The following is a 21,687-nucleotide window of genomic DNA, read 5'->3' as shown; positions in this document are numbered from 1 at the left end:
CCTTTTTGGTTGATTTCTTAGAATCCAATCTCTTCTGGGATGTGTTCCATTAGAAGTGAGTCAGAAAGCCTCAAAGCTCCATCTTTTGGCCTAGAGTCCTACATGGGTAATATTCTATATGAAATTTCACCCTGTTCACATAAAATTAATCAGTTCTTAATTCAATCAACTGGAATGTTCAAGTTCTCTTTCAATCATAGAAGATCATGAAGTAGATACTACCACCTATACCAATGTCTACACTGGAGTTATCCTAAATGCATACGAGACAACCATTAACTAACCAAGATCTGTCTGAGACATAGCGGGTCATGAAGGAGATGCTTCTACCTCCACCGATGTCCATACAAGAGTTATTCAAAATGTACAGAAGATAACCATTAACCAAACAAGATTTGTCTGAGAAATTGCCATGCACCCAAATACTCTGCAGATAATAAATACTTATTTTTATTAGTTTAGGCCAATGGCTATTCAGTGCTCTTATATATTTGGTACTCTGTTTTGGTATTTCCTGCTGCAAGGTAACATCTTTTATATAATTTCTAACTTTAAGTAGGAACTAGCTTTAGTACTTGTTTCTTAAGGCCCAAGATACTGGGATAAAGACTGAGAAACTCTCAAATCTGCAAAAAGTAAGATACATCAAATTTAAACATCACATTTCTCAAGGTAAAACTATATAGGATTGCTAGTTTCCAGTATAACACATAAAAAAAATTCTTAAAAAAATATCCAAATTAGTCAACATCAATTCAGCTACCATCAAATGGTACTCAGTCCGATACCCCCAGCTGAGAGCAGCAAAGGACATCCACAGTGTATCACAGAGCACACTGCTGGGAGGGGAGTTACTGCCATGGGAGAAGCATCTGGAGTTTTAAAAGTTCATTACATCTCTAGCACAGGGCAGAGGAAACAATATCAACTACAATGCAAACTTAAAGAGGACTAATGAAGCCACAGCTAACAAACCCAGGGCAATCATCTATGAAGAAAACAAAGGAATCCCCAACCCATATTTACAGCATTTCAAAAGGTCACTAGGTGAATGTTAGGGGCTTTTTTGTGTGTCTGTCTTTTAGTTTTAGTTTTTCGCCTTCCTCTGAAGCACCAGGGATTGGAGGCAGGATGCAGGTTACAGGAACTGGTGGACCAATGGTCTGATTCAGTATGGCAAGTCCTATGTTCCTATAATAAAGGGGAAATTACAGCGTATCACTTTGTATGCACACAGATCCAGGGACACACGCGCGCTCTCTCTCTCTCAAGGCGTCTGAATTTTCATCAATAAAAAGTATTTCACAAAAATAAAGTTTAACACCAAAGCCAAGAAAGTATGGAAAAACCAGCAGCAGTGAACAGAATAGTAATTAATAAGCAAAGATTAAATGTGATAAACTAATTACAATGGCTGGAACCTAACAGATGTTCAATTCATTCAGCATCCTTCCTGTACTTTCACTTATGCCAAGCAGGCAAGCAGAAAAATGTTGACAAAGTGAAAACAGAGAGCTAGTATCTCTAAGTTCTATATGTAACAAGATAAGAAAAGGAGAATTTAGCCATTTTTCCAAACTAGAAAACTGAAAGGATTAGAGGAAGAACAAGAGAAAATTCCAATAGTAGTGCTTATCCATTTGTCCTATCCAGCTCAAGAGAAAGCTCTTTGAAGGCAGAAATTGTGCTTATTCATCTTTGTATCTACAGCAAAAGTACATATACAATGTCTTGCCAGTAGCAGGCTTCCCATAAACATCCACTGATGAATGAAATAAATTCTTGCTCCAATGATATTCCATAATGGAAACCTGAATTGCATGAAATCTGCATTAAATATCCTCAAAATAGAGTTAAATTTAGGGTTTTCTTTTAAATGACAGCCTTGCAAAACATATCAGCAAGAAAAGTGTTTTACGTCAGGTGCTATTTTAATCAAAACGGCTTCCTTGTGTTTTAAATTTGAAAACTCTCACAAGCTAATCCCAAGATGAGCGACTCAGTAAATTCAACCACTCTCGTGGCAAAGCGAGTCTTTATTAACTGGATCTGGTAGGAGAAAGCTGCACTGCCGCAGAGCAAGTGCTGATAACCTCATTATCCACTGGGGCCACACAGACAGTATGGTGTTGGAGCCAAACAAAGGATGCAGAAAATTAGTTTTAGGATTTAAAAACTAAGGTGTTGAAAAAGAAATAGAACCAAAATGCAGTAACATCCTATTAAGGACAAACCAAATAGAAGTGAATTTTTCATGTATATCTGCATATGTGTACATACATATTTATTTCTCTCCTTCTGAGCAAACCTACTGGGAATGATATATGACTTTTGAATCCTTCTTGGTGTAAACAAATACTTTTTTTTTTCCTTGAAACACAGCTTTATTTATCATCTCAAACAAGCTAAAAATACCCAGATCACAGAAAAACATTTCTACATGATCCTTTTTTTTTCTCCCCACATGTCTCAAGATCTGAAACTCACTTAACCAGTCAATGTATTGATTTATTTTCTTCACGTTAATGCTTCCTGAATGATTATAACGAACCTGTTATTCCTCCTCTTGAAAACATGGGCCTTCTTTCCATTAATATTACATTAATAATCTCTCAGTGAACCAGTAAAAGCATGAAATAAGATGTGATAAACAGAGTTTACCTGACTCACCCATTATCCGACTGAGGGCAGCATTTCTCGTGGGTGATTCATCCAGCCCCTCTATCCCACTGTAGAGGGAATGGGAAATTCTCCGTTCTCTGTCATCCAGCACGGTTTCAATGGGCAGCTCAGGTCCGGGGGGGCTCCCAGGTGACTTGAGCTATGGAGAGTGGGGACAAGGAAGAATCGGTACTGGAGGCCCATTTAGCAGCATGGGGGAATTATAACAACTTGCCCAAGGCCTGTATCCAACTGGGTACCAAATGAACTAGAAGTTTTCACCCTCTACCAAAATAATTTGTGATGACAGCTCTGCCTAATGACCAACTTTCTGGGCCACTCTACACTGTACCTCCCATGAAGTTCTGTCAGATTTCAACCACTGTAGGAAAAATATGTATATGAAAGGGTTTTTTTTTTTTTAATCTTATCTTGTTGCTTATTTTTTTTTTTCAATTTGACTGTTAGTATCTGTTGAAGTCAATTTAAATTGTAGCTTAATTCATTATTCTTTATGAGCTCTTTGCTCTGTTCGAAGCATGCTTTATAGAATGGAAGCTGGAACTGGCTATACTTTTTACACTTAGAGTATGTAAATACACTAAACAATTAACACAAACTTTTGCATGTATTTAGTGAAATTATTTCCTCTCTACAAGACCTAAAGATTCCATTTATCAGCTCAGTTATCTTGGAAAATTCAATGAACCTAAATTTCTTCTGCTATAAATTAAGAATGATCCTCCTATTCTGTTGTTGTAACCATTAAGTATGAGAGAGTGCACAATCGAGGTCAGCACTTGAACAGTATACAGAATAACCTGGAAGTAAGGAGCAAATATTCTCCAGAAATCAAAGATATGAGTATTTTAACAAACATATACTAATCTGCTAAACAAGCAAAAGAATATGGCTTAATTTCTCTGATTATGAATTAAAATGGTATGTGGCATCTTTAAAACAGCACTGCCTTATAAGTCATATTTTTCATGGAAAAATATGATTAAAGGATTTAAATTAAGGCCTTGCAGCAAATCTGCCTCAAGGGGAAACAAAGTACACTTAACTACAGTCCTCACAACACAGGCTCTGAGGTTAACCCAACGGACTGACATCTTAAGACACTTTGGTAGGGGCGTGGAGATTGGGGGTGGGGCAGGAACGCAGCCCAACACAGCAAAGTGGGAGAGACGGCTCTACATTCCAAACAGATGAAACCACAACTGTAACGGTTCCTTCGTTTCAACAAATTCTTATTTCTGTTAGAAGCTATCATCTGTTTAATATAAATGAGATATTTAATGAAGTTCCAAATTGTAGACTTATCTCTCCCAGTTTGATAAGCACTGGGGAGATTTAATGCATTGAAGGGTCAACACAATTACAATTGGAGGCACGTCAAACTACAGGAGAATAATAAACTTGTGGTGCCAGTGAATTAAACTCAATAAGGTTTAAATTGTGAAATGAGGATTTGTTTTATTAGGTTTTTTTAAATTGCAGATTACAACTGACAGCTTTACTGAAAAGTAAATTAAATCTTCAAGGTCTCTGATGTAAAGAAATAAAAGACCATTTCTGAAGGCATACTATGCCTAAATTCCAAAGTACTTCGGGGAGATAAAAACAAAACACAAATAGACGACAAAACTCATACCCTGTTCATTTAAGAACACGTATGTTTGAATTTTTAAAACGAGCACATACATTAAAGAGGGTGCCTGCCTGCTGTACAAGAATTTATTTTATAAGAAGACAGTACTATATCCTCAGGTTTGCTTAACAAATACATTTTGTTGAACTATACAACTCTGCAATTTTCTGGATGATAAAACCATTATAAAGCTCCTTTGCGAGAAGTCCCTAAATATCCCAAGAGACTATTTTTGAATTTCATAGAAGTCAAATACCATTAAGGAAAAATAGTACTTGCAGGCTCCTCTAGAAAAAAATAAGATGCCTGTTTAGAAAGAACCACGTACTTGAACATTTTCATGGGAAAGATTCTATACCTCCCTACGAAAACAAAAACAAAAAAACCATGGCCATCGAGTCAATTCTGACTCATAGCCACCCTATAGTAAAGAGTAGAACTGCCCCACAGTTTCCAAGGAATGCCTGGTGGATTCAAACCACTGACCTCTTGGTTAGCAGCCCTAGTGCTTAACCACTACACGACCAGTGTTTCCTCAAATCCATTGCCATCAAGTCGATTCTGACTTATAGCAACCTTCCATAAAATTTTTTTTTTTTTCCCCTAGGACAAAGCAGAACTGCCGCATAGGGTTTCCAAGGCTGTAATCTTTATGGAAGCAGACTGCCACATCCTTCTCCCACAGAGTGGATGGTGTGTTCAAGCCACTGGCCTTTCAGTTAACAGCTGAGTGTTTTAACCACTGCACCACCAGGACTCTTGCCTACCTCCCTACCCTTGTCTAATTTGCATCTCAAAAGACAGATTTAAATGAAGACATCAATAGTCTACTACATAAATATTTAACAGAAGACATGAGGTCTTTGAATTTATTTTAAAAAATTGATTGTGGAACACAGTTTTGTTTTAAATCTTTTTTGTTAAAAGAAAATGAGTTTGAGAAAGAGAAATGTGTCAGGCTGCTCTGATGGCAACATGGAGGGGGGGAGGGACAGCCACGCTGTCCCAGAGAGCAGCACAGGCCTTTCTGTCCCAGGCTGCTCCCAAGCCTTTGTGGGCTCCGTACAGTAAAACCTTACTAAATTCAAATAACTGGAAGAAGAAACCAACGTAAACAGAAATAGCAATTTTCGCTTTGTTGTTCGTTTGTTGCTCAGAGTGCAAAAATTTTCTTCAATCCAATTTAATTCAGTCCCAAGCAGTGGTAGTGTTTGACCCTTCAGCTCTACCCCTAGGAAAGCCTTTCTACCTGTAAAAGAACAAAAGTGGCTCTTTGTTACAGCAAAAGTGTGAGTCAAGTTCAGCCCAATTCCTGGTGGTCCCATGTGCGTCACAGTAGAACTGTGCTTCACCCACAGGGTTACCAACGGCTGCTTCTCCTGAAGCAGATCTTCACCCGCAGGGTTACCAACGGCTGCTTCTCCTGAAGCAGATCTTCACCCGCAGGGTTACCAACGGCTGCTTCTCCTGAAGCAGATCTTCGCCCGCAGGGTTACCAACGGCTGCTTCTCCTGAAGCAGATCTTCGCCCGCAGGGTTACCAACGGCTGCTTCTCCTGAAGCAGATCTTCGCCCGCAGGGTTACCAACGGCTGCTTCTCCTGAAGCAGATCTTCACCCGCAGGGTTACCAACGGCTGCTTCTCCTGAAGCAGATCTTCACCCGCAGGGTTACCAACGGCTGCTTCTCCTGAAGCAGATCTTCACCCGCAGGGTTACCAACGGCTGCTTCTCCTGAAGCAGATCTTCACCCGCAGGGTTACCAACGGCTGCTTCTCCTGAAGCAGATCTTCACCCGCAGGGTTACCAACGGCTGCTTCTCCTGAAGCAGATCTTCACCCGCAGGGTTACCAACGGCTGCTTCTCCTGGAGCAGATCTTCACCCGCAGGGTTACCAACGGCTGCTTCTCCTGGAGCAGATCTTCACCCGCAGGGTTACCAACGGCTGCTTCTCCTGGAGCAGATCTTCACCCGCAGGGTTACCAACGGCTGCTTCTCCTGGAGCAGATCTTCACCCGCAGGGTTACCAACGGCTGCTTCTCCTGGAGCAGATCTTCACCCGCAGGGTTACCAACGGCTGCTTCTCCTGGAGCAGATCTTCACCCGCAGGGTTACCAACGGCTGCTTCTCCTGGAGCAGATCTTCACCCGCAGGGTTACCAACGGCTGCTTCTCCTGGAGCAGATCTTCACCCGCAGGGTTACCAACGGCTGCTTCTCCTGGAGCAGATCTTCACCCGCAGGGTTACCAACGGCTGCTTCTCCTGGAGCAGATCTTCACCCGCAGGGTTACCAACGGCTGCTTCTCCTGAAGCAGATCTTCACCCGCAGGGTTACCAACGGCTGCTTCTCCTGAAGCAGATCTTCACCCGCAGGGTTACCAACGGCTGCTTCTCCTGAAGCAGATCTTCACCCGCAGGGTTACCAACGGCTGCTTCTCCTGAAGCAGATCTTCACCCTCAGGGTTACCAACGGCTGCTTCTCCTGAAGCAGATCTTCACCCGCAGGGTTACCAACGGCTGCTTCTCCTGAAGCAGATCTTCACCCGCAGGGTTACCAACGGCTGCTTCTCCTGGAGCAGATCTTCACCCGCAGGGTTACCAACGGCTGCTTCTTCTGGAGCAGATCTTCACCCGCAGGGTTACCAACGGCTGCTTCTTCTGGAGCAGATCTTCACCCGCAGGGTTACCAACGGCTGCTTCTTCTGGAGCAGATCTTCACCCGCAGGGTTACCAACGGCTGCTTCTTCTGAAGCAGATCTTCACCCGCAGGGTTACCAACGGCTGCTTCTTCTGAAGCAGATCTTCACCCGCAGGGTTACCAACGGCTGCTTCTCCTGAAGCAGATCTTCACCCGCAGGGTTACCAACGGCTGCTTCTCCTGAAGCAGATCTTCACCCGCAGGGTTACCAACGGCTGCTTCTCCTGGAGCAGATCTTCACCCGCAGGGTTACCAACGGCTGCTTCTCCTGAAGCAGATCTTCACCCGCAGGGTTACCAACGGCTGCTTCTCCTGAAGCAGATCTTCACCCGCAGGGTTACCAACGGCTGCTTCTTCTGAAGCAGATCTTCACCCGCAGGGTTACCAACGGCTGCTTCTTCTGAAGCAGATCTTCACCCGCAGGGTTACCAACGGCTGCTTCTTCTGAAGCAGATCACCAGGCCTTCCTTCTGAGGAGCTTAGGGATGGGCTAGAACGACCCATCTTCCGCTTAGCAGCTGAATATGTTAACCGTCTGCACCACGCAAAGACTCCAAGGAAAAACTAGGTAAATAATGGAGTCACGTGAGCCAAGACTTATCACAACTTTATTTATGAAGGTATAAAAATTAGGGATAATCTCAGTATCTAAAAGCAATATAAGTACACTCAGCTTTAAAAAAAAATATTCAAATAATCATATTTCACTTATATAATCAGAAAATATCAAATAGTATCTAATAACAAAAAAATTGGGTGTTGTTAAATGATATGCTTTTCATTATAGACTTGGCATACTCTTTTCTTAGAAAAAGTTAAATTATTGGTTTCTTTTAAAAGACTAATACAATTTCTCTGGAGTTGAGTAAAACCTCATTTTGTTGTAAGCATGCATTAGTGGGTCGAATACTGTCACATAAAGAAAATGTATCCGACCTTCTCCACTATAAACATTGAAAAGCTGGCACAGACGTGGCCCTAATCGTCTTCAGCAAACCTTAAGAGGGGTCCTAGTTGGTAAGTGGAGTGATCTTATTATTTGATATTGCAGTCATTATGGTCTTATTCTATTTTATGCCTAATGTCTGGCACAGAGCAGGCACTGGGTGAATAATTGGACAAATAAGTTCATTTATAAGAACACTGAATAACTCCGATTTTCCTTAAAATTGTTTAGAGGTCTTACACATGCTAGGTCACAAGGAAGCAGGTATTTAACACTAAGGGCACCACACAATGCTGAAATTAAAAGAAATCTGACCTAGATTATAGTTCTACATTGTAGAAAATAGCCAAAGGACAGTTAAGCACAAAACCACTGATGAAACGACAGCTTTTAGTTCTGGAGGAGAATGATGGGGAGTTTTGGGGTACAGTTTCACATCCTGCTTTCATACAGGACCTGATTTAATTCCCTCCTCTTCCCCATGTGGGAGACAGCAAGAATCAAATTAAGTCAGCTCCCGGAGTCATACTGTCGGTATGTGGCAATGTTGGATTTCACTGACTCTGGTTTTGTCATACACGGCTTCCCCGGGCAACGAGCATGTAAATGGCCTGCAGGCCACCATCACGGTCAATTCGACCCACTCACATGCGTAAGAGGAAAGGACAAGTTGCTTCTAAATTGCTTTGCCACTATCTTGGCCTTGCAACCATTAAGCAAATCATTTGACCTCTTTGTATTTATTTCTTAATACACAAAATGAAGAGAATCATAAATGATGCCTTAGACCTCTTCCTGTTCTAAGACAGCTTTCTAATTCTAAGAGGATTATACCTAAAGAGAGAATTCATTCTGAAGTAGGCCTCAATAACTAAATCCCTCGCTATGTGGTCTAAGACAAAACCTCACCTGCTAATATTATCTATTGGTACTAAGGAAAACCTTTATATACAATTACTTCTAACATGGACATGATTAAATGACTGAAAGTTATGAGAATTACTGTCATTTCTAAAAAAAATATTGTTTTCCTTAAAATACGTAAAATCAGCATAATTCTCATATAGAGGTTATTTTTAATGTACTCAAGGAACAATGTCAGGTGTTTCCTCCCACAGCCCCCTCTTTAAGGTCTTATAAATTTGTCCTCTTGCTGTGTGCATGACAAAACCAAACCAATGACAAAGAAGGCCAGGACTTAAGACATTTTTTTCAAAAAATAGTTAAACTATCCTCCAAGAGCACAAAGCAAGGAGAAACCTTTTTTTCTGTACTTTTTTTTCCTTTAAAAGAACCAATTATTGCTTATAAAAATGTTTGTAAAAGTAGTTAACCAAGAGCATTAAATCTAAGAAAAGGAAAGCATTCACCGAGAAGAAAAATCTTTTTTCTATCTTGTCTGATCGTTATTACGCCAGTCTCTCCCAGGAACTCAGTTCTCTTTTTTTCCTACAAACCTTGGACCCTGTCTGTGCATGACTGCTTCACTCATTATTCAATACGTGTTTACATGTCAGGCGCTGGGCTGGATATCAGCAACAGAAAAGGAACCTGCTAGAAAGACAAAGACCAAATTGTCTCAGAATTTACAGTTCTAAGGGAAACAAACAAACTGGCAACCACAACAGTGTGACAACTGCTAGATGGAGTTAAGAACAGAGGCTGTGGAAATACTTTGCAGAGAGAAATCTAAAGGCTGTGTAAGTCTTCGTGCTAAGACAAAGGGCAGAGAGGACTCGTAGTGGGGAGCATTTCACATCTGAGAAACCACAAAGAGCACAGGATGGCTGGGGCAGAGATGCTCAGGGAGAGGCTGAAGAGGGCGCAGACACCGGATGTTCTGGACATGGCATCTGTCCTGGAGAGATGGAGAGCTCCTTCAGGGATTCCGGCAGAGAATGACATGATCATTAGTCCTCTCAGTGCAGTACAGAGAACGGATGGAGGGAGAAAGCCTGGATGCTGAGGGATCCTTCAGGGAGCTGCTGCAGTAAACCTGGGCAGATGGTGGGGGCCTGACTGAGGGCAGGGGCAGAGGGGATGGCGGAGAGTGGGTCGAAGAGAGAGAGAGATTCTAAAGACAGAGCCTACAAACACAGTAAAAGCATTTGAGAAGTCAAGATAGACGCCAGGTGTCTGGCTTTCTCCAACTGCAGGAAGGAAGGCATGGTGGGGAACTAGTTTGGGAGGAAAAAACATGCATACAGTTTTGGGCATCTTGTGAATTCGGTGCCTGGGAGATACACCAGTGAGTATTTCCATGAGCAGTCATAGGGATCTGGTGCTAGAATAAAATTCTGAGTTGAAAACAGGGTTATTGGATTCAACGTAAAACAGGTGGTAACTGAAGGCTGGAGAGTGCAGGCCATCCTAGAAGCTTGTGCAGAGTAAGGAGAAACAGCCCAGGAAGGGCTATAAGAGACATCAACAGTAAACAAAACAGGCAGGAGAGAGGAGCCCTCACACACTGCCTGTGGGAATGTAAAACAGTACAGTTGCTATGGAAAACCGTGGCAGCTACTCAAAGAGCTAAACACAGAATTACTATGTAGCCTAGCAATTCCACTCCTGGGTATATACCCACATAACTGAAAGCAGGGACAAAACAGATACTTATAAGCCAATGTTCACTGCATCATCATTCACAGCAGTCAGAGGGTGGAAACAACGCACGTGTTCATCAACAGATGAACGGATGAATAAAACACAGTATACGTACAAGGAAATATTGCACAGCCATGAGGATAAATGAGTCCTGATACATGCTACAACACGGATGAAGCTTGAAAACATGCCGAGTGACATAAGTCAGACTCAGAAAGATAAATATTGTATGATCCTTCTTATATGAAATAGCTGAAAAGGCCAATGTATAGAGACGGAAAGTAGCCCAGTGGTCACCTGCGGCTGGGAAGAAGGGGGAAGGGGGAGTCCGTAATCAATGGGTACAGAGTTTGTTTGGAGTGATAAAAAAAAGTAGCTGCCCACAGGGTGAATGTAATTAATGTCACTGAACTGTACACTTAAAAAATGGTTAAAAAGGAAATTTTGTGTCATATATATTCTACCTCAATAAAACTGAAAGGAAGGGGAGGGAGGGAGTGAGGATAAGCCCTCAGAGGAAATTCAGGAGCCAGAGTCCAGTAGCTGAACAATGGAATGGGTAAGGAAATGTTTACAGAATGAGGTGGTACTTAAAGTTTCTCGAAAGGTCAAGCCAACCAGACAGAGAAATATCTTCTAGAGGGGATCTCAAATGTGCTGTACAGGGACACAAATCAGCATGACGCAAAGTGTTGAGATGATACCTAGTGAGGAAGGTTGGTATCTAATTTTAAAGAAAATATATTGAGATACCATCCAGTACTTCCCACAGGTAAGAAAAAAAGGAAGGCAGGATGCAACAAAGCACAAAAGATTTGTTTGTGGATTTTTTTTTTTTCCCCAAATACCCATCTTCTTCAGTTTGAAATTAAGCATGTAGACCCTTGATTTAAAGACTAGAATGCACGTTTGACTAAAAGACACGGAAGGAGAGAATGAAAGCGCGTGATTTTGGCTGAAGGTTCATTCAGGCCAACAAAACGCCTTACGCTCACATCAGTATTTACTGTAATGTCACTGACACGCAGTCTCCAGGTAAGGCGGGGAGAAGTCCTTCCAGGGTGGACATGTGTAAAAGCACCAAGATCAGGCCTCACGCCTCGTGGGAAACTGAGCTGCGCTTCTGTCTTCACAGAATTCCTTAGTTAAACCCCGTCACTACCAAAGGCTTCTCACCGGTATTACAAAGAATGTACAGTGCTCGTGATAGGGTTTTTTTTTTATGTAATTGCTTTATAAGCTTACTCTGTCCTAAGAAATGGTAATAACCAGCAAGGTATGAAAATGATACCATAAGGGATATTGAATATTAAAATCTATTACTGTCTACTGCAGCTGTTCCCTTATTCCTTACTTAAATAAGTTTCATTCACAGAAATTCACGTGCAGACGAGAGACAGAGATGTTTCCGTGGGATCGCAATTTCGTGTCTTTTACAGTGCGACGGGGGACAAAATCAGGGCATTTCTCAAACTATTCTCAGGCTGGCAGAGATTTTGCTTTGCTACTGCTTGGGGAACAATAAGGAATAATGTGTATAAAACTAAAAAAGCAAGCCCGGATGCAGGATGCCAATCTTTCGAACACTTCGTACATTTTATGGCCCCTAGAAAGTTCCAGGCTTTTCTTTTAAGGAAAACTTTGAGAAGAAACTAAGATGATATACCGTCCGGTAGAAAATAAACTCTCTGAGAGCAGGAACTTCGTTGGTTGATTGACCACTGTACTCCCAGGACCTAACAGGTTTTCTGACACACAGTGGATGCTCGGTAAACATCTGCTGAATGAACGCTGTCATATGGAATGTGCAATGATTCAGCTGACCAACAGAAAATGAGCCGATAAAGAACAATGTGTCTTGTAAACTTACTGTTGAAGATTTTTCACGTAACACTCTGCACGGCTTACACTAAAAAGATCAGTTAATGATCTGGCAACCATAAAAACTATTTTTTGAGAAAATCAGTCCAGCGGCTTACTCTGAGGGATTAGCATTTATATTTATTTTATGGAAGTAAATATTTCTAACATGCCACTCTTTCCCACTCTGAGATTTTCAGTTAAGATTAGATTGTTCTCCTGTTGCAGAAATTGATTTGTTAATTACAGCTAACTCATTCTACACTTGGCAAACAAAAACATGTAAAACACTGGTGCAAATTACTCTATGGTCAATAACCTTTCAAAAATGGGTCACTTCGTCATTGACTACCCACTAAGCTCAGGAGTACATTTTTCTCTGCAAAGTATGATTATACTATAAATTCAGATTAGTGATTATCACAGCCTGAATAGCTTGCTATTTAGAGCATTAAAAAAAAGAAGAAATACATTTAATGCATAATAACCTAACCGAAAAAACCAAACCTGCTGCCGTTGAGTCAATTCCAACTCTCTGTATAATAGATCTATGAAATTTGATTACTTGTAGGTCCCAATGCTAATTAAGGGGTCCTGGTGGTGCAAAGTTTAAGCGCTCGGCTGCTAACCTAAAGGCTGGTAATTCAAACCTATCCAGTGTCTCCACCGGAGAAAGACCTGGCCAATAGGGTAGTTCTACTCTGTCACATGGGGTTGCAATGAGTCAGAATCGACTCAATGATACCCCAAAACAACAATACTAAGTATCAAATCTCTATAAATTCTTTTTCAAACCCATTTATCATTTTGTCGTATTATGGTGGCTTGGATGTTACTGTGATGCTGTAAGCTATGCCACCACTATTTCAAATACCAGCACGGTCACCCATGATAGACAGGTTTCAGGAAGAAAGGTCTGTCAATCTAATTCCAAAAATCAGCCAACAAAAACCCTATGCATCACAACAGAATACAGTCCGATACAGAACTGGAAGATGAGCCTCCTAGCTTGGAAGGCACTCAAAACACGCAGTGGCCACAATGGACTCGAGCATACCAATGAGTGAGAAGATGGTGTAGGACTGGCAATGTTTCATTCTGTTGTACATAAGGTTGCCATGGGTCAGGGCCAGCTCAGTGAAAAGCTGGCACTCAAAGGGAAAATACTCCTCCACCACATATGAAGAAGAACAGGGGAACAGGGAGGACAGAGGAAGCCCTACACTTCTGACAGTGTCGCAAGAAAACACTAGCCTGTAAGGAAGTTAGACTCATCACTATTAATTTTGCAAGAGGCATCCTGTCTTAGACAAACAACTGAATCAGCAAGTTGTTGTTTCACTGTTTCTCCCGAGAACTATGACCTCCGGAGTACAACACTGGGGTCCCTGGATGGTGCAAATGGGTAACGTGATCAGCCTTTAACCAAACGGCTGGAGGTCTGAGTTCATCCAGAGGTGCCTGGGAGAAAGGCCTGGAAACCTACAACCAAAAAATCAGCCACTGCCAACTATACAGAGCACAGCGCTACTCTGACACACAGGGGGGCCACCATGAGTCTGTGCGGACGTGGCAGTAACTTGCAAAGCACAAAACTGCTGATTGGAAGAGAAACTATTGAGCAAAAAGGTGTGGTCCTGTTTTCAAGAAGAGGACCCAGCTAAAGGTGCCCGTAAGATACCAGTACTACCCATTAAGTTGGCAGTAGAAAACGTTAGCATACATTGAGAAATACTTTGAAAACAGCATTAAGAAAACAAATCACAATCTACTTATAAAACAATAAAACTACAGGAAATAAAGAGAATTTATAGATTCATTTGAGGTCAAATCCCAGGAACTGTCTTACTCTGTCCAATGTTAGGACAGCATCTTAGCCTAATTAAAATTTCAAATGTTAGTGCCTTTTGTTTATTGATTTTTTTTTTTTTTTTTAAATTTTTTACCTCATTGCACTTGTTTATTCGCCTGGCTACAATAAGCTGGATCATTCCTCGTTTGTTTCCTTCCGTGGACATAGACCTTCTCAGGGTTTCCATAGCATCTTGGTTTGTCTTGCCCAACAGGGATTCTCCATTCACTGCTATCAGTTGATCATTCACCCGAAGCCTTCCATCCTGGGAAAACAGGTAAAAATAGATGGTCTGTTATAAAACAAGCTGCTTTCCCTTTAATTAAAAAAATAAATAGAAATAAAAACAAAACAGAAAACCTTTAATCCTAAGGGATTATGCCCAATTGAACACTGGCATAATAACATCTAAGCAGCCATTGTAGCCTGTGTCCATTTCAATCACTTATACATTTGTAAATCAAGTCATTACCATAATCTGTTTACCAAAATAGCATACTAATTCCAAGGACACAAAGCAATTACTTTCTCCCTTCCAGAGACCCCCAATAGAGATTATTTACAACCCAAGACATGGAAAAGCTCAAGGCTCTTAGACAATTGCAGAAAACTGTCCTCAAACCAAACAGCCAGGAGATTTTCTCTAGCCTATTAAATAGGATAAAGGAATCTATTGGGATGGAAGAAGAGGAGGAAAAATGAGCCCTTACTATGTACTTGCTTTGTGCCAGGACCTAAAGTTTTGCACAGATTATCCCCATTTAACTAGAATGACTATGGCCTGAAGCTTCTGTGGGATAAAAAAAGAAGAGATGAGATTATGGACTCCATCCCAAAACGATACTTCATTGAAATTTCTCCTACCGACTTGACTATGGAGTACTGTGAAGCTATGAGTTGGAGTCGACTTGATGGCAATAGGTTTGGGTTTTTTTGTGAAGAAACCAGAAAACATTTGTTAAATGTACACGTTTCCAAAATAGGAATACATTTGAAATGAAAATTATTTTGTTAACAGTCATACCGCTGACAAAGTTGACGTATGCTTACTTTAGACGCTGCTCCTCCGTTAATGATGGACTTGACAAAGATCCCCAGGTCCGCATGGTTCTCTTTGGACCGGTTCCCTTTGACACTGACACCGAGACCAGCCGATCCTGAATCATTAAGTGGAACTTCAAACGTGAGAAACTCCCTGGTGCCATCAGGCGTGAGAACAACATCCTCATCTTCAGCTTTCTAACAGAGAACACAATTGCACAGCATATTATATTTCCATGTCTCTTTCTCACAGTTATTTTGAAGGCCATTAATAGGCAGTTCTTTGGTCTTGACAGGCAGAGTATTTCCACCAAAGCTGCATGGTAACAGTGTATCTGCACCCCCTCCAGATGATTCCTGGAACCAGCTGTTAATATTTTTATGCATCACTTGTTTCAACATAGAAACAAACCCAAACCAGATTATAAGAAAAACTGGAAAACAATGCAGTGGAAGGGCTGAGTAGATCTCAATAGCTGGTTTTTTTTTTGAAGGAGGTGCTGTTTATATCTTCTAAACCATAGGAGAAAAACAGTAACACAAAAATTAAAATAAATATAATAACTCATTTGTCCTTTTTTTTTTAATTAGGAATTTTCAATGTTATTCATAGTTTAATGTTCGCTAATAGTGTATCTTTTCATTTACAAGCAATAAGAAGTCCTGATGACACCAAGTCAGAAGAGGAAAGTATTTATGTTCAGAGAGCTACTAAAGACTTTTAACCTTCAACATCTGGGAGACAAAGCGCAGATAAACGCTATGGAACAAATTCCACAGTACTGTATCATACACAATACAGCTGGTGAACAGCATTCAAGCATTGTCGTTTAATTAGTTAGTTGTATATGCAAGCTTTGTTTTCATAACTGCAGTCACCAAATGCTGAAGAGGACGGTTTTAAAACGCGATGCATTTATGATACACACACTCTTGCACATCTCACTGAAAACACGGAGGAAGAAAGGAAAGCTTAATAAATACTCTGCTGAGCTGGAGTGACAGGGCGTATTGTCACTAAGAAACATTCTACGCTAGAAAAAGCAGCAGTCTGTCCACCTCCTGAAGTCTCCGGCACTCCCGTCCACTGTCACGACTTCTCCCACCACCTCGACACCGCTCACCTCCAGATCAGTAAGACAGGAGCTCCTTTCCAACCACCTACGTAACGAACATGGGGCGCAGGCGCCTCAGAACACAAACAAACCTCATCTAGCTCTACAATCTACTTCTTTTTTCTCCCTATTAAAATATTTTTCCAGCATCCACTCATTCATTCAAGCTGGAATTATCAAGTTACGACTGAGGAATGCTTATATATGTAATGGTACATAGCTAAACTGGAATAAAGCATATCTTATAAAAATCGAATTTTTGAAGAACAGTCAATGACACACATAAATATAGGCTACTGCAGACAAATGGAAATATGGGTAGGCTGCTATTTTATTCTTTGCATCCCACCAAATTTTTCAAATTTTCTAATTTGAATCTAAGTTAATATAGTAATGATAAAATGATTTTTAAAGGAAGTTGGGGACATAATCTCAGATTGACTCTGAGATGTTTCAACCAGATGTACACAATGTCTGGAAGTGCAGCTTTTATTAACAACAGATTACTCTTTCAGATGATCATAAAACAAGAGATATGCTAGGAAGTCTAAAAATCTATAATAATGTGATTTTTAAAGTGACATTTCTAATTAACTAATATACAAGGTTGGCATTTTATGGGAGTACATTCTTGGTGCCATCTCAAAGGACTGCTTTGTAATTATTAGGGCAATGTACATTTCCACGAAATAAAATTAAATTGCTAAAAAATTAAAAACATGAAAATTATAAAGAATACAAAAAAAGAACAAGTTGAAAAGATTCAGGGCCACAGCTATGTTAACTATGCAAAGTAAACACATTTCAGCATCAAAGTCAAGATAAAGCCTAGGCCTGCTCACCTTAAGAATTCCCTTATATTTAATAAACTTCCCAGAAAATAATTACATTTCCAGTCAAGCCAGTATATTGGAGAAACCCATAAAACCCACTGCATCCACTCGATTCTGACCCATATTGACCCTACAGGACAGAGAAGAACTGCCCCATAAGGCTTCCAATGAGCAGTTGGTGGATTTGAACTGCCAACCTTTTGGTTAGCAGCTGAACACTTAATCACTGCACAACAAGGGGTCTGCATTGGAAAAAAGTAACATGAAATAACCATGTGAGAAGTACACTCCTGTATTTAGTGTGCAAAAGTATCTTTGCATGCTTGTTATGATCTATAAACACCAAATTGATCTCAATTTTTATTTTTATACATATGGCTTGAAACAATTTGAGTCTATTAAATAATGGCTTTGTGAGAATGAATAGAGCCACCTCAGTACAAAATCTATTACAGAAACGTAATGAGGAGGTAATTTTTTTTATTTGAAATTCAAAACTGTATCAATAACAACAAAAAACACCATAGTCCTCTTCCACTTTACAATCTTGAGTAACTGAAAGATAAAATTTGCTTTATCAATGAGTATTTATATTCCTGGAAAACAATGCATTAGTGAAGACATAGAGACCAAACCAAAAACTCATTGCCATTGAGTCCATTCCGATGCATAGCAACCCCATAAGACAGAGTACAACTGCCCCCTAAGTAGACACATTTAAGTATAATCATTCAGTACATATATTTGCCTCTAATATGTAAGTTTCTTAATTGTCATTTACTGATTTCCATCTTCAGCTTGGCTTTTTAATTTTTACTGATTTTGACATATTCACAGGCTTCCCTAACGTTTAAAATTTGCAATTTTTTCCTACTTGAAAGTGAAGATAAGAAGCTGACTGAAAATACGAAGAAAATTTTTAATCTCATTGGAATCATCTCCTGACATGCCCTGCTCTGAATCTGTCTTAAAAGGGAGTATATTCTCCTTGGGAAAGTTTCATTTACTAAGAAAACTACAAGATAGGCATAATTTTCTTTTTTCAGCTCTGTCCATCAAGTCTTCAGTCATTATCAACGCTGAAAACATTTGAGTAAAAGACTGTACTTTCCATTTGATATTTCATTATTAACCCATTTGGCTCTTGACCTAAGACTACAATTCATGCCAGCTTTAAAACTTAATTCTCTGGAAGCAAACTGACGAAAAATTGGGTCTTCAAGAACAATTTGATCCCACTTATATGAAATACCTAACATAGGCAAATGCATGAAGACAAGAGTTTACTAGTGGATACCACACAAGCACACGTGTCAGGTTTATCAGTGGAACGGGTGCCGAACTTCTGTGTGAGGCGATGAAGGACTTCGGGAAATAGGGTGATGGCTGTACAAGATAGTGAATGTAATTGATGCCAGTGAACTGTACACTCACACATGGGTGACATGGCAAGTTTTCTCTATATATTTTATCACAATAATATGTTTATGATTTGAAATACTGTATCACAGTGAACTTTTACAAAGACATACTACTATTCAGATCCTTATATTCTGACAAACTGGAAGCTAATTTTCTATCACCTTTATTGTTATTCTGGCCAAATTTTTTGCTTCTTTATCAACCATTTCTTGAGTCAAGTTCTTTCGATAGAAATGCAATAAATGTATTTTCTTTAATTTGCCCCTCAAGCCATTCGTACATGCACAATCATGTCACACAAGCACATGTGTCATGTATGTCACTCAGGTACCTACACGTATGCACCTTCCGATGAATTTTCCCATCAATGCAACCTGTCAGTTCTTATTGTGCCCATTACTCCATGGGCATTTTTGTCTTTCAGTGTTCAGAAAAACGGGCATTTTTGCTAAGCATATTAAAAAGAGAACATCTGCTGAATGGGCAGTATTAAAGCTATTTACCTCTCCACTATCCTCAAAGCAGCAGCAAAGAAGCACAATTAAGCTGTACTGAGATAGAAAAATACTCACAAGTGACTAGCCAAGGCCTAGCTTTTCTTCTTCCCCAAACAATAGTTTGAATACCAGTGCTGAAGGTACACCAGGCCAACAGGCAGCTCTCCATCTGCAGAAATCTGCATCAAGGATTTATCTCCAGGAGAGGAAATGAAAATTGATTACATTAAATGGCTACGAGTCAGAATTGACTCTATGGCAACAGGTTTGGTTTATGTAAAGCAGCAGAAATTCCAATCACAAGAAGAGTAATTCCTAAACCTCACTATGTAAAAATTTTTATAAGGGTGTACAAAAGGTTATGAAGAGACAAAAGAAACATGGCATGTGCGTATGTATCACAGGATTACAGAAGTGGGTCCATTATCGGACTTTGGACTTTGCAATAGATGGCTCCACAAACATTTTATCACTCCTACTCCAATTCCTTGATTTCTCTCTCAAAAATTTGGCCTTTCTCCATAGAGTTAATATTTTTAATGCACAAGTGCCAAAAAATTAATAAAAAAAAAAGAGATGTATACTCCCATAATAAGCGGTAAAGGGATGTGAACAAGTGATTCATTAAAGAAATACAAGTGGACCAATAAATAAGCCAGGCAGGATATTTCTAGGAATAAAGGACATGCAAGTTAATCTAGCAACAAAATAGTTATCAAATTTCTTTTTTTTTTAAGTAATGATATACAGCAATGTAGAGGTGAAATAAATACTTTCTTGTACTGCTGGTGAAAATATCAAAAGGTACAATGTTGTGGATGCCAATTTGATAGTGCTCAACAAATACCTCTATATTTTGCTTATTGCTTAACCCAGAAATATTATTTTTAGCAATATGTCCTCAAAAAACTAATTGTGGTCATGCAAATATTTAACTGCAAGGATGTTCACTACTTTAATTGTAACAGTTAACAGCTGAAAGCAATCTACATGCATAGCACTACGTAGATTAAGGAATACCTACACAATGGACTACCATTCCACTATTAAATTGTCTTAGAAAAATGTTTAGTGACAGAAAATTAAGACTAATAAATTGGGTTTATTCTATGGATTTTCAAAACGTCCAGAACTTCAGCCATCATAAGCTGGACATCCTATTTTTATGAGTTTTTTAATGTTTGTCTTCCCATGTCAGTAGAAGCTCCAAAATGAAGGGATTTATCAGTCTTTTCTGGTGCGTGGAATATTACACACACACTATCTACATAAAAAAAAAATAGGTAAAGAAAATAAAAGACGTCAAAATGGTGACACTGAAGAGATAGAAAGGCAAGTGATTTTTTTTAATTATTTCATTTATTTATATTCTGATGAAATATACATAGCAAAACATACACCAAGTCAACAATTACTACATGTACAATTCAATGCCACTGATCACATTCTTCAAGTTGTACAGCCATTCTTGCTATCCTTTTCCAAATTATTCTACCATCATTAACATAAACTTACCGCCCCCTAAGCTTCTCATTTAAACTTTTGAGTTCCTGTTGTCAATTTGATCACACAAAGATACTTTTTAGAAGAGCACAATGCTCAAGGCAGGCATTCTTTCCTAATTAAGTTAAGCTGTTTGGTTTAAAGATGACTTTAAGGCATTGTTTCAGTTTAAGGTTTAAAGCTTAACTATTCTCTCAGGACAACAGTTTTGGAAGCAGGTAATCCAGCATCATGGCTCCAGAAAGTCTGAATTCCAAGAAATCTTTAAAACTGTATTCAACATATCCCCCCTTTTGATCAGGGTTAGTTTACAGAATCTTTGATCAAATGATTCAGTAGTGGTAGCCATCTTTGCCCCAATTTTTAATTGGCTTGTTTGTATTTCTGTTGAGTTGTAAGAGTTCTTTAAATATTCTGTATATGGACCCTTACCACATATATGATTTGCAAATATTTTCTCCAGTTGTGTGGGTTGCCTTTTCACTTTCTTTACAATGTCCTCTGACGCACACATTTTTAATTTTAACGAAGTCAAATTTATCTATTTTTTTCTTTGGTTGCTTGTGTTTTTGGTGTCATATATAAAAAACAGTTACCTAATCCAAGGGCACAAAAATTTACTTCTATGCTTTCTTCTAAAAGTTTTATGGCTTTTTGTCTTAGATTTAGGTCTTTGATCCATTTTGGGTTAATTTTTGCATATGGTGTGAGTGCGAGGTCCAAATTCATTCTTTTGCACATTAATGTCCAGTTTTCCCAGCAACATTTGTTGAAAAAACCAATCATTTCCCATTGAATGGTCTTTGCATCCTTGCTGAAAATGAATTGGCTGTAGATTTATAATTTCTTAATTCTCAAATCTATTCTATTGATCTATATGTCTTATGTTATGCCAGCATCAACTATCTTGATTACTGTAACTTTGCACTAAGTTTTGTTTAATTGTGCTTTCAGTGAACATTTACAGTGCAAATTAGTTTCTCATTCAAGAATTTATACACAAA

The 21,687-nt window shown here is 39.5% G+C and overlaps 1 protein-coding gene across 20 annotated transcripts in view; it reads right to left on the bottom strand.

The window, feature by feature from the left end:
- Window positions 1-21,687, bottom strand: part of PARD3 (par-3 family cell polarity regulator) — an 823,651-nt gene that overhangs the window by 297,630 nt on the left and 504,334 nt on the right. For 11 of the 20 annotated variants that reach the window (XM_064285100.1, XM_010600277.3, XM_010600267.3 and 8 more), the window contains 3 exons: window positions 15,323-15,511; window positions 14,367-14,537; window positions 2,662-2,821 (listed from right to left, as the gene is read on the bottom strand). In XM_064285100.1, the coding sequence (XP_064141170.1) occupies window positions 2,662-2,821; window positions 14,367-14,537; window positions 15,323-15,511 (520 nt within the window). The remainder of the gene's footprint in view (window positions 1-2,661; window positions 2,822-14,366; window positions 14,538-15,322; window positions 15,512-21,687) is intronic. The other 9 variants (XM_003420709.4, XM_003420710.4, XM_023539781.2 and 6 more) reach the window with 1 other exon arrangement.

Source organism: Loxodonta africana, chromosome 4, assembly GCF_030014295.1.
Source record: "Loxodonta africana isolate mLoxAfr1 chromosome 4, mLoxAfr1.hap2, whole genome shotgun sequence".
Taxonomy (NCBI): domain Eukaryota; kingdom Metazoa; phylum Chordata; class Mammalia; order Proboscidea; family Elephantidae; genus Loxodonta; species Loxodonta africana.
Note: the sequence above shows the minus strand (reverse complement) of the source record. Positions and strands in the feature narration are given on the sequence as shown.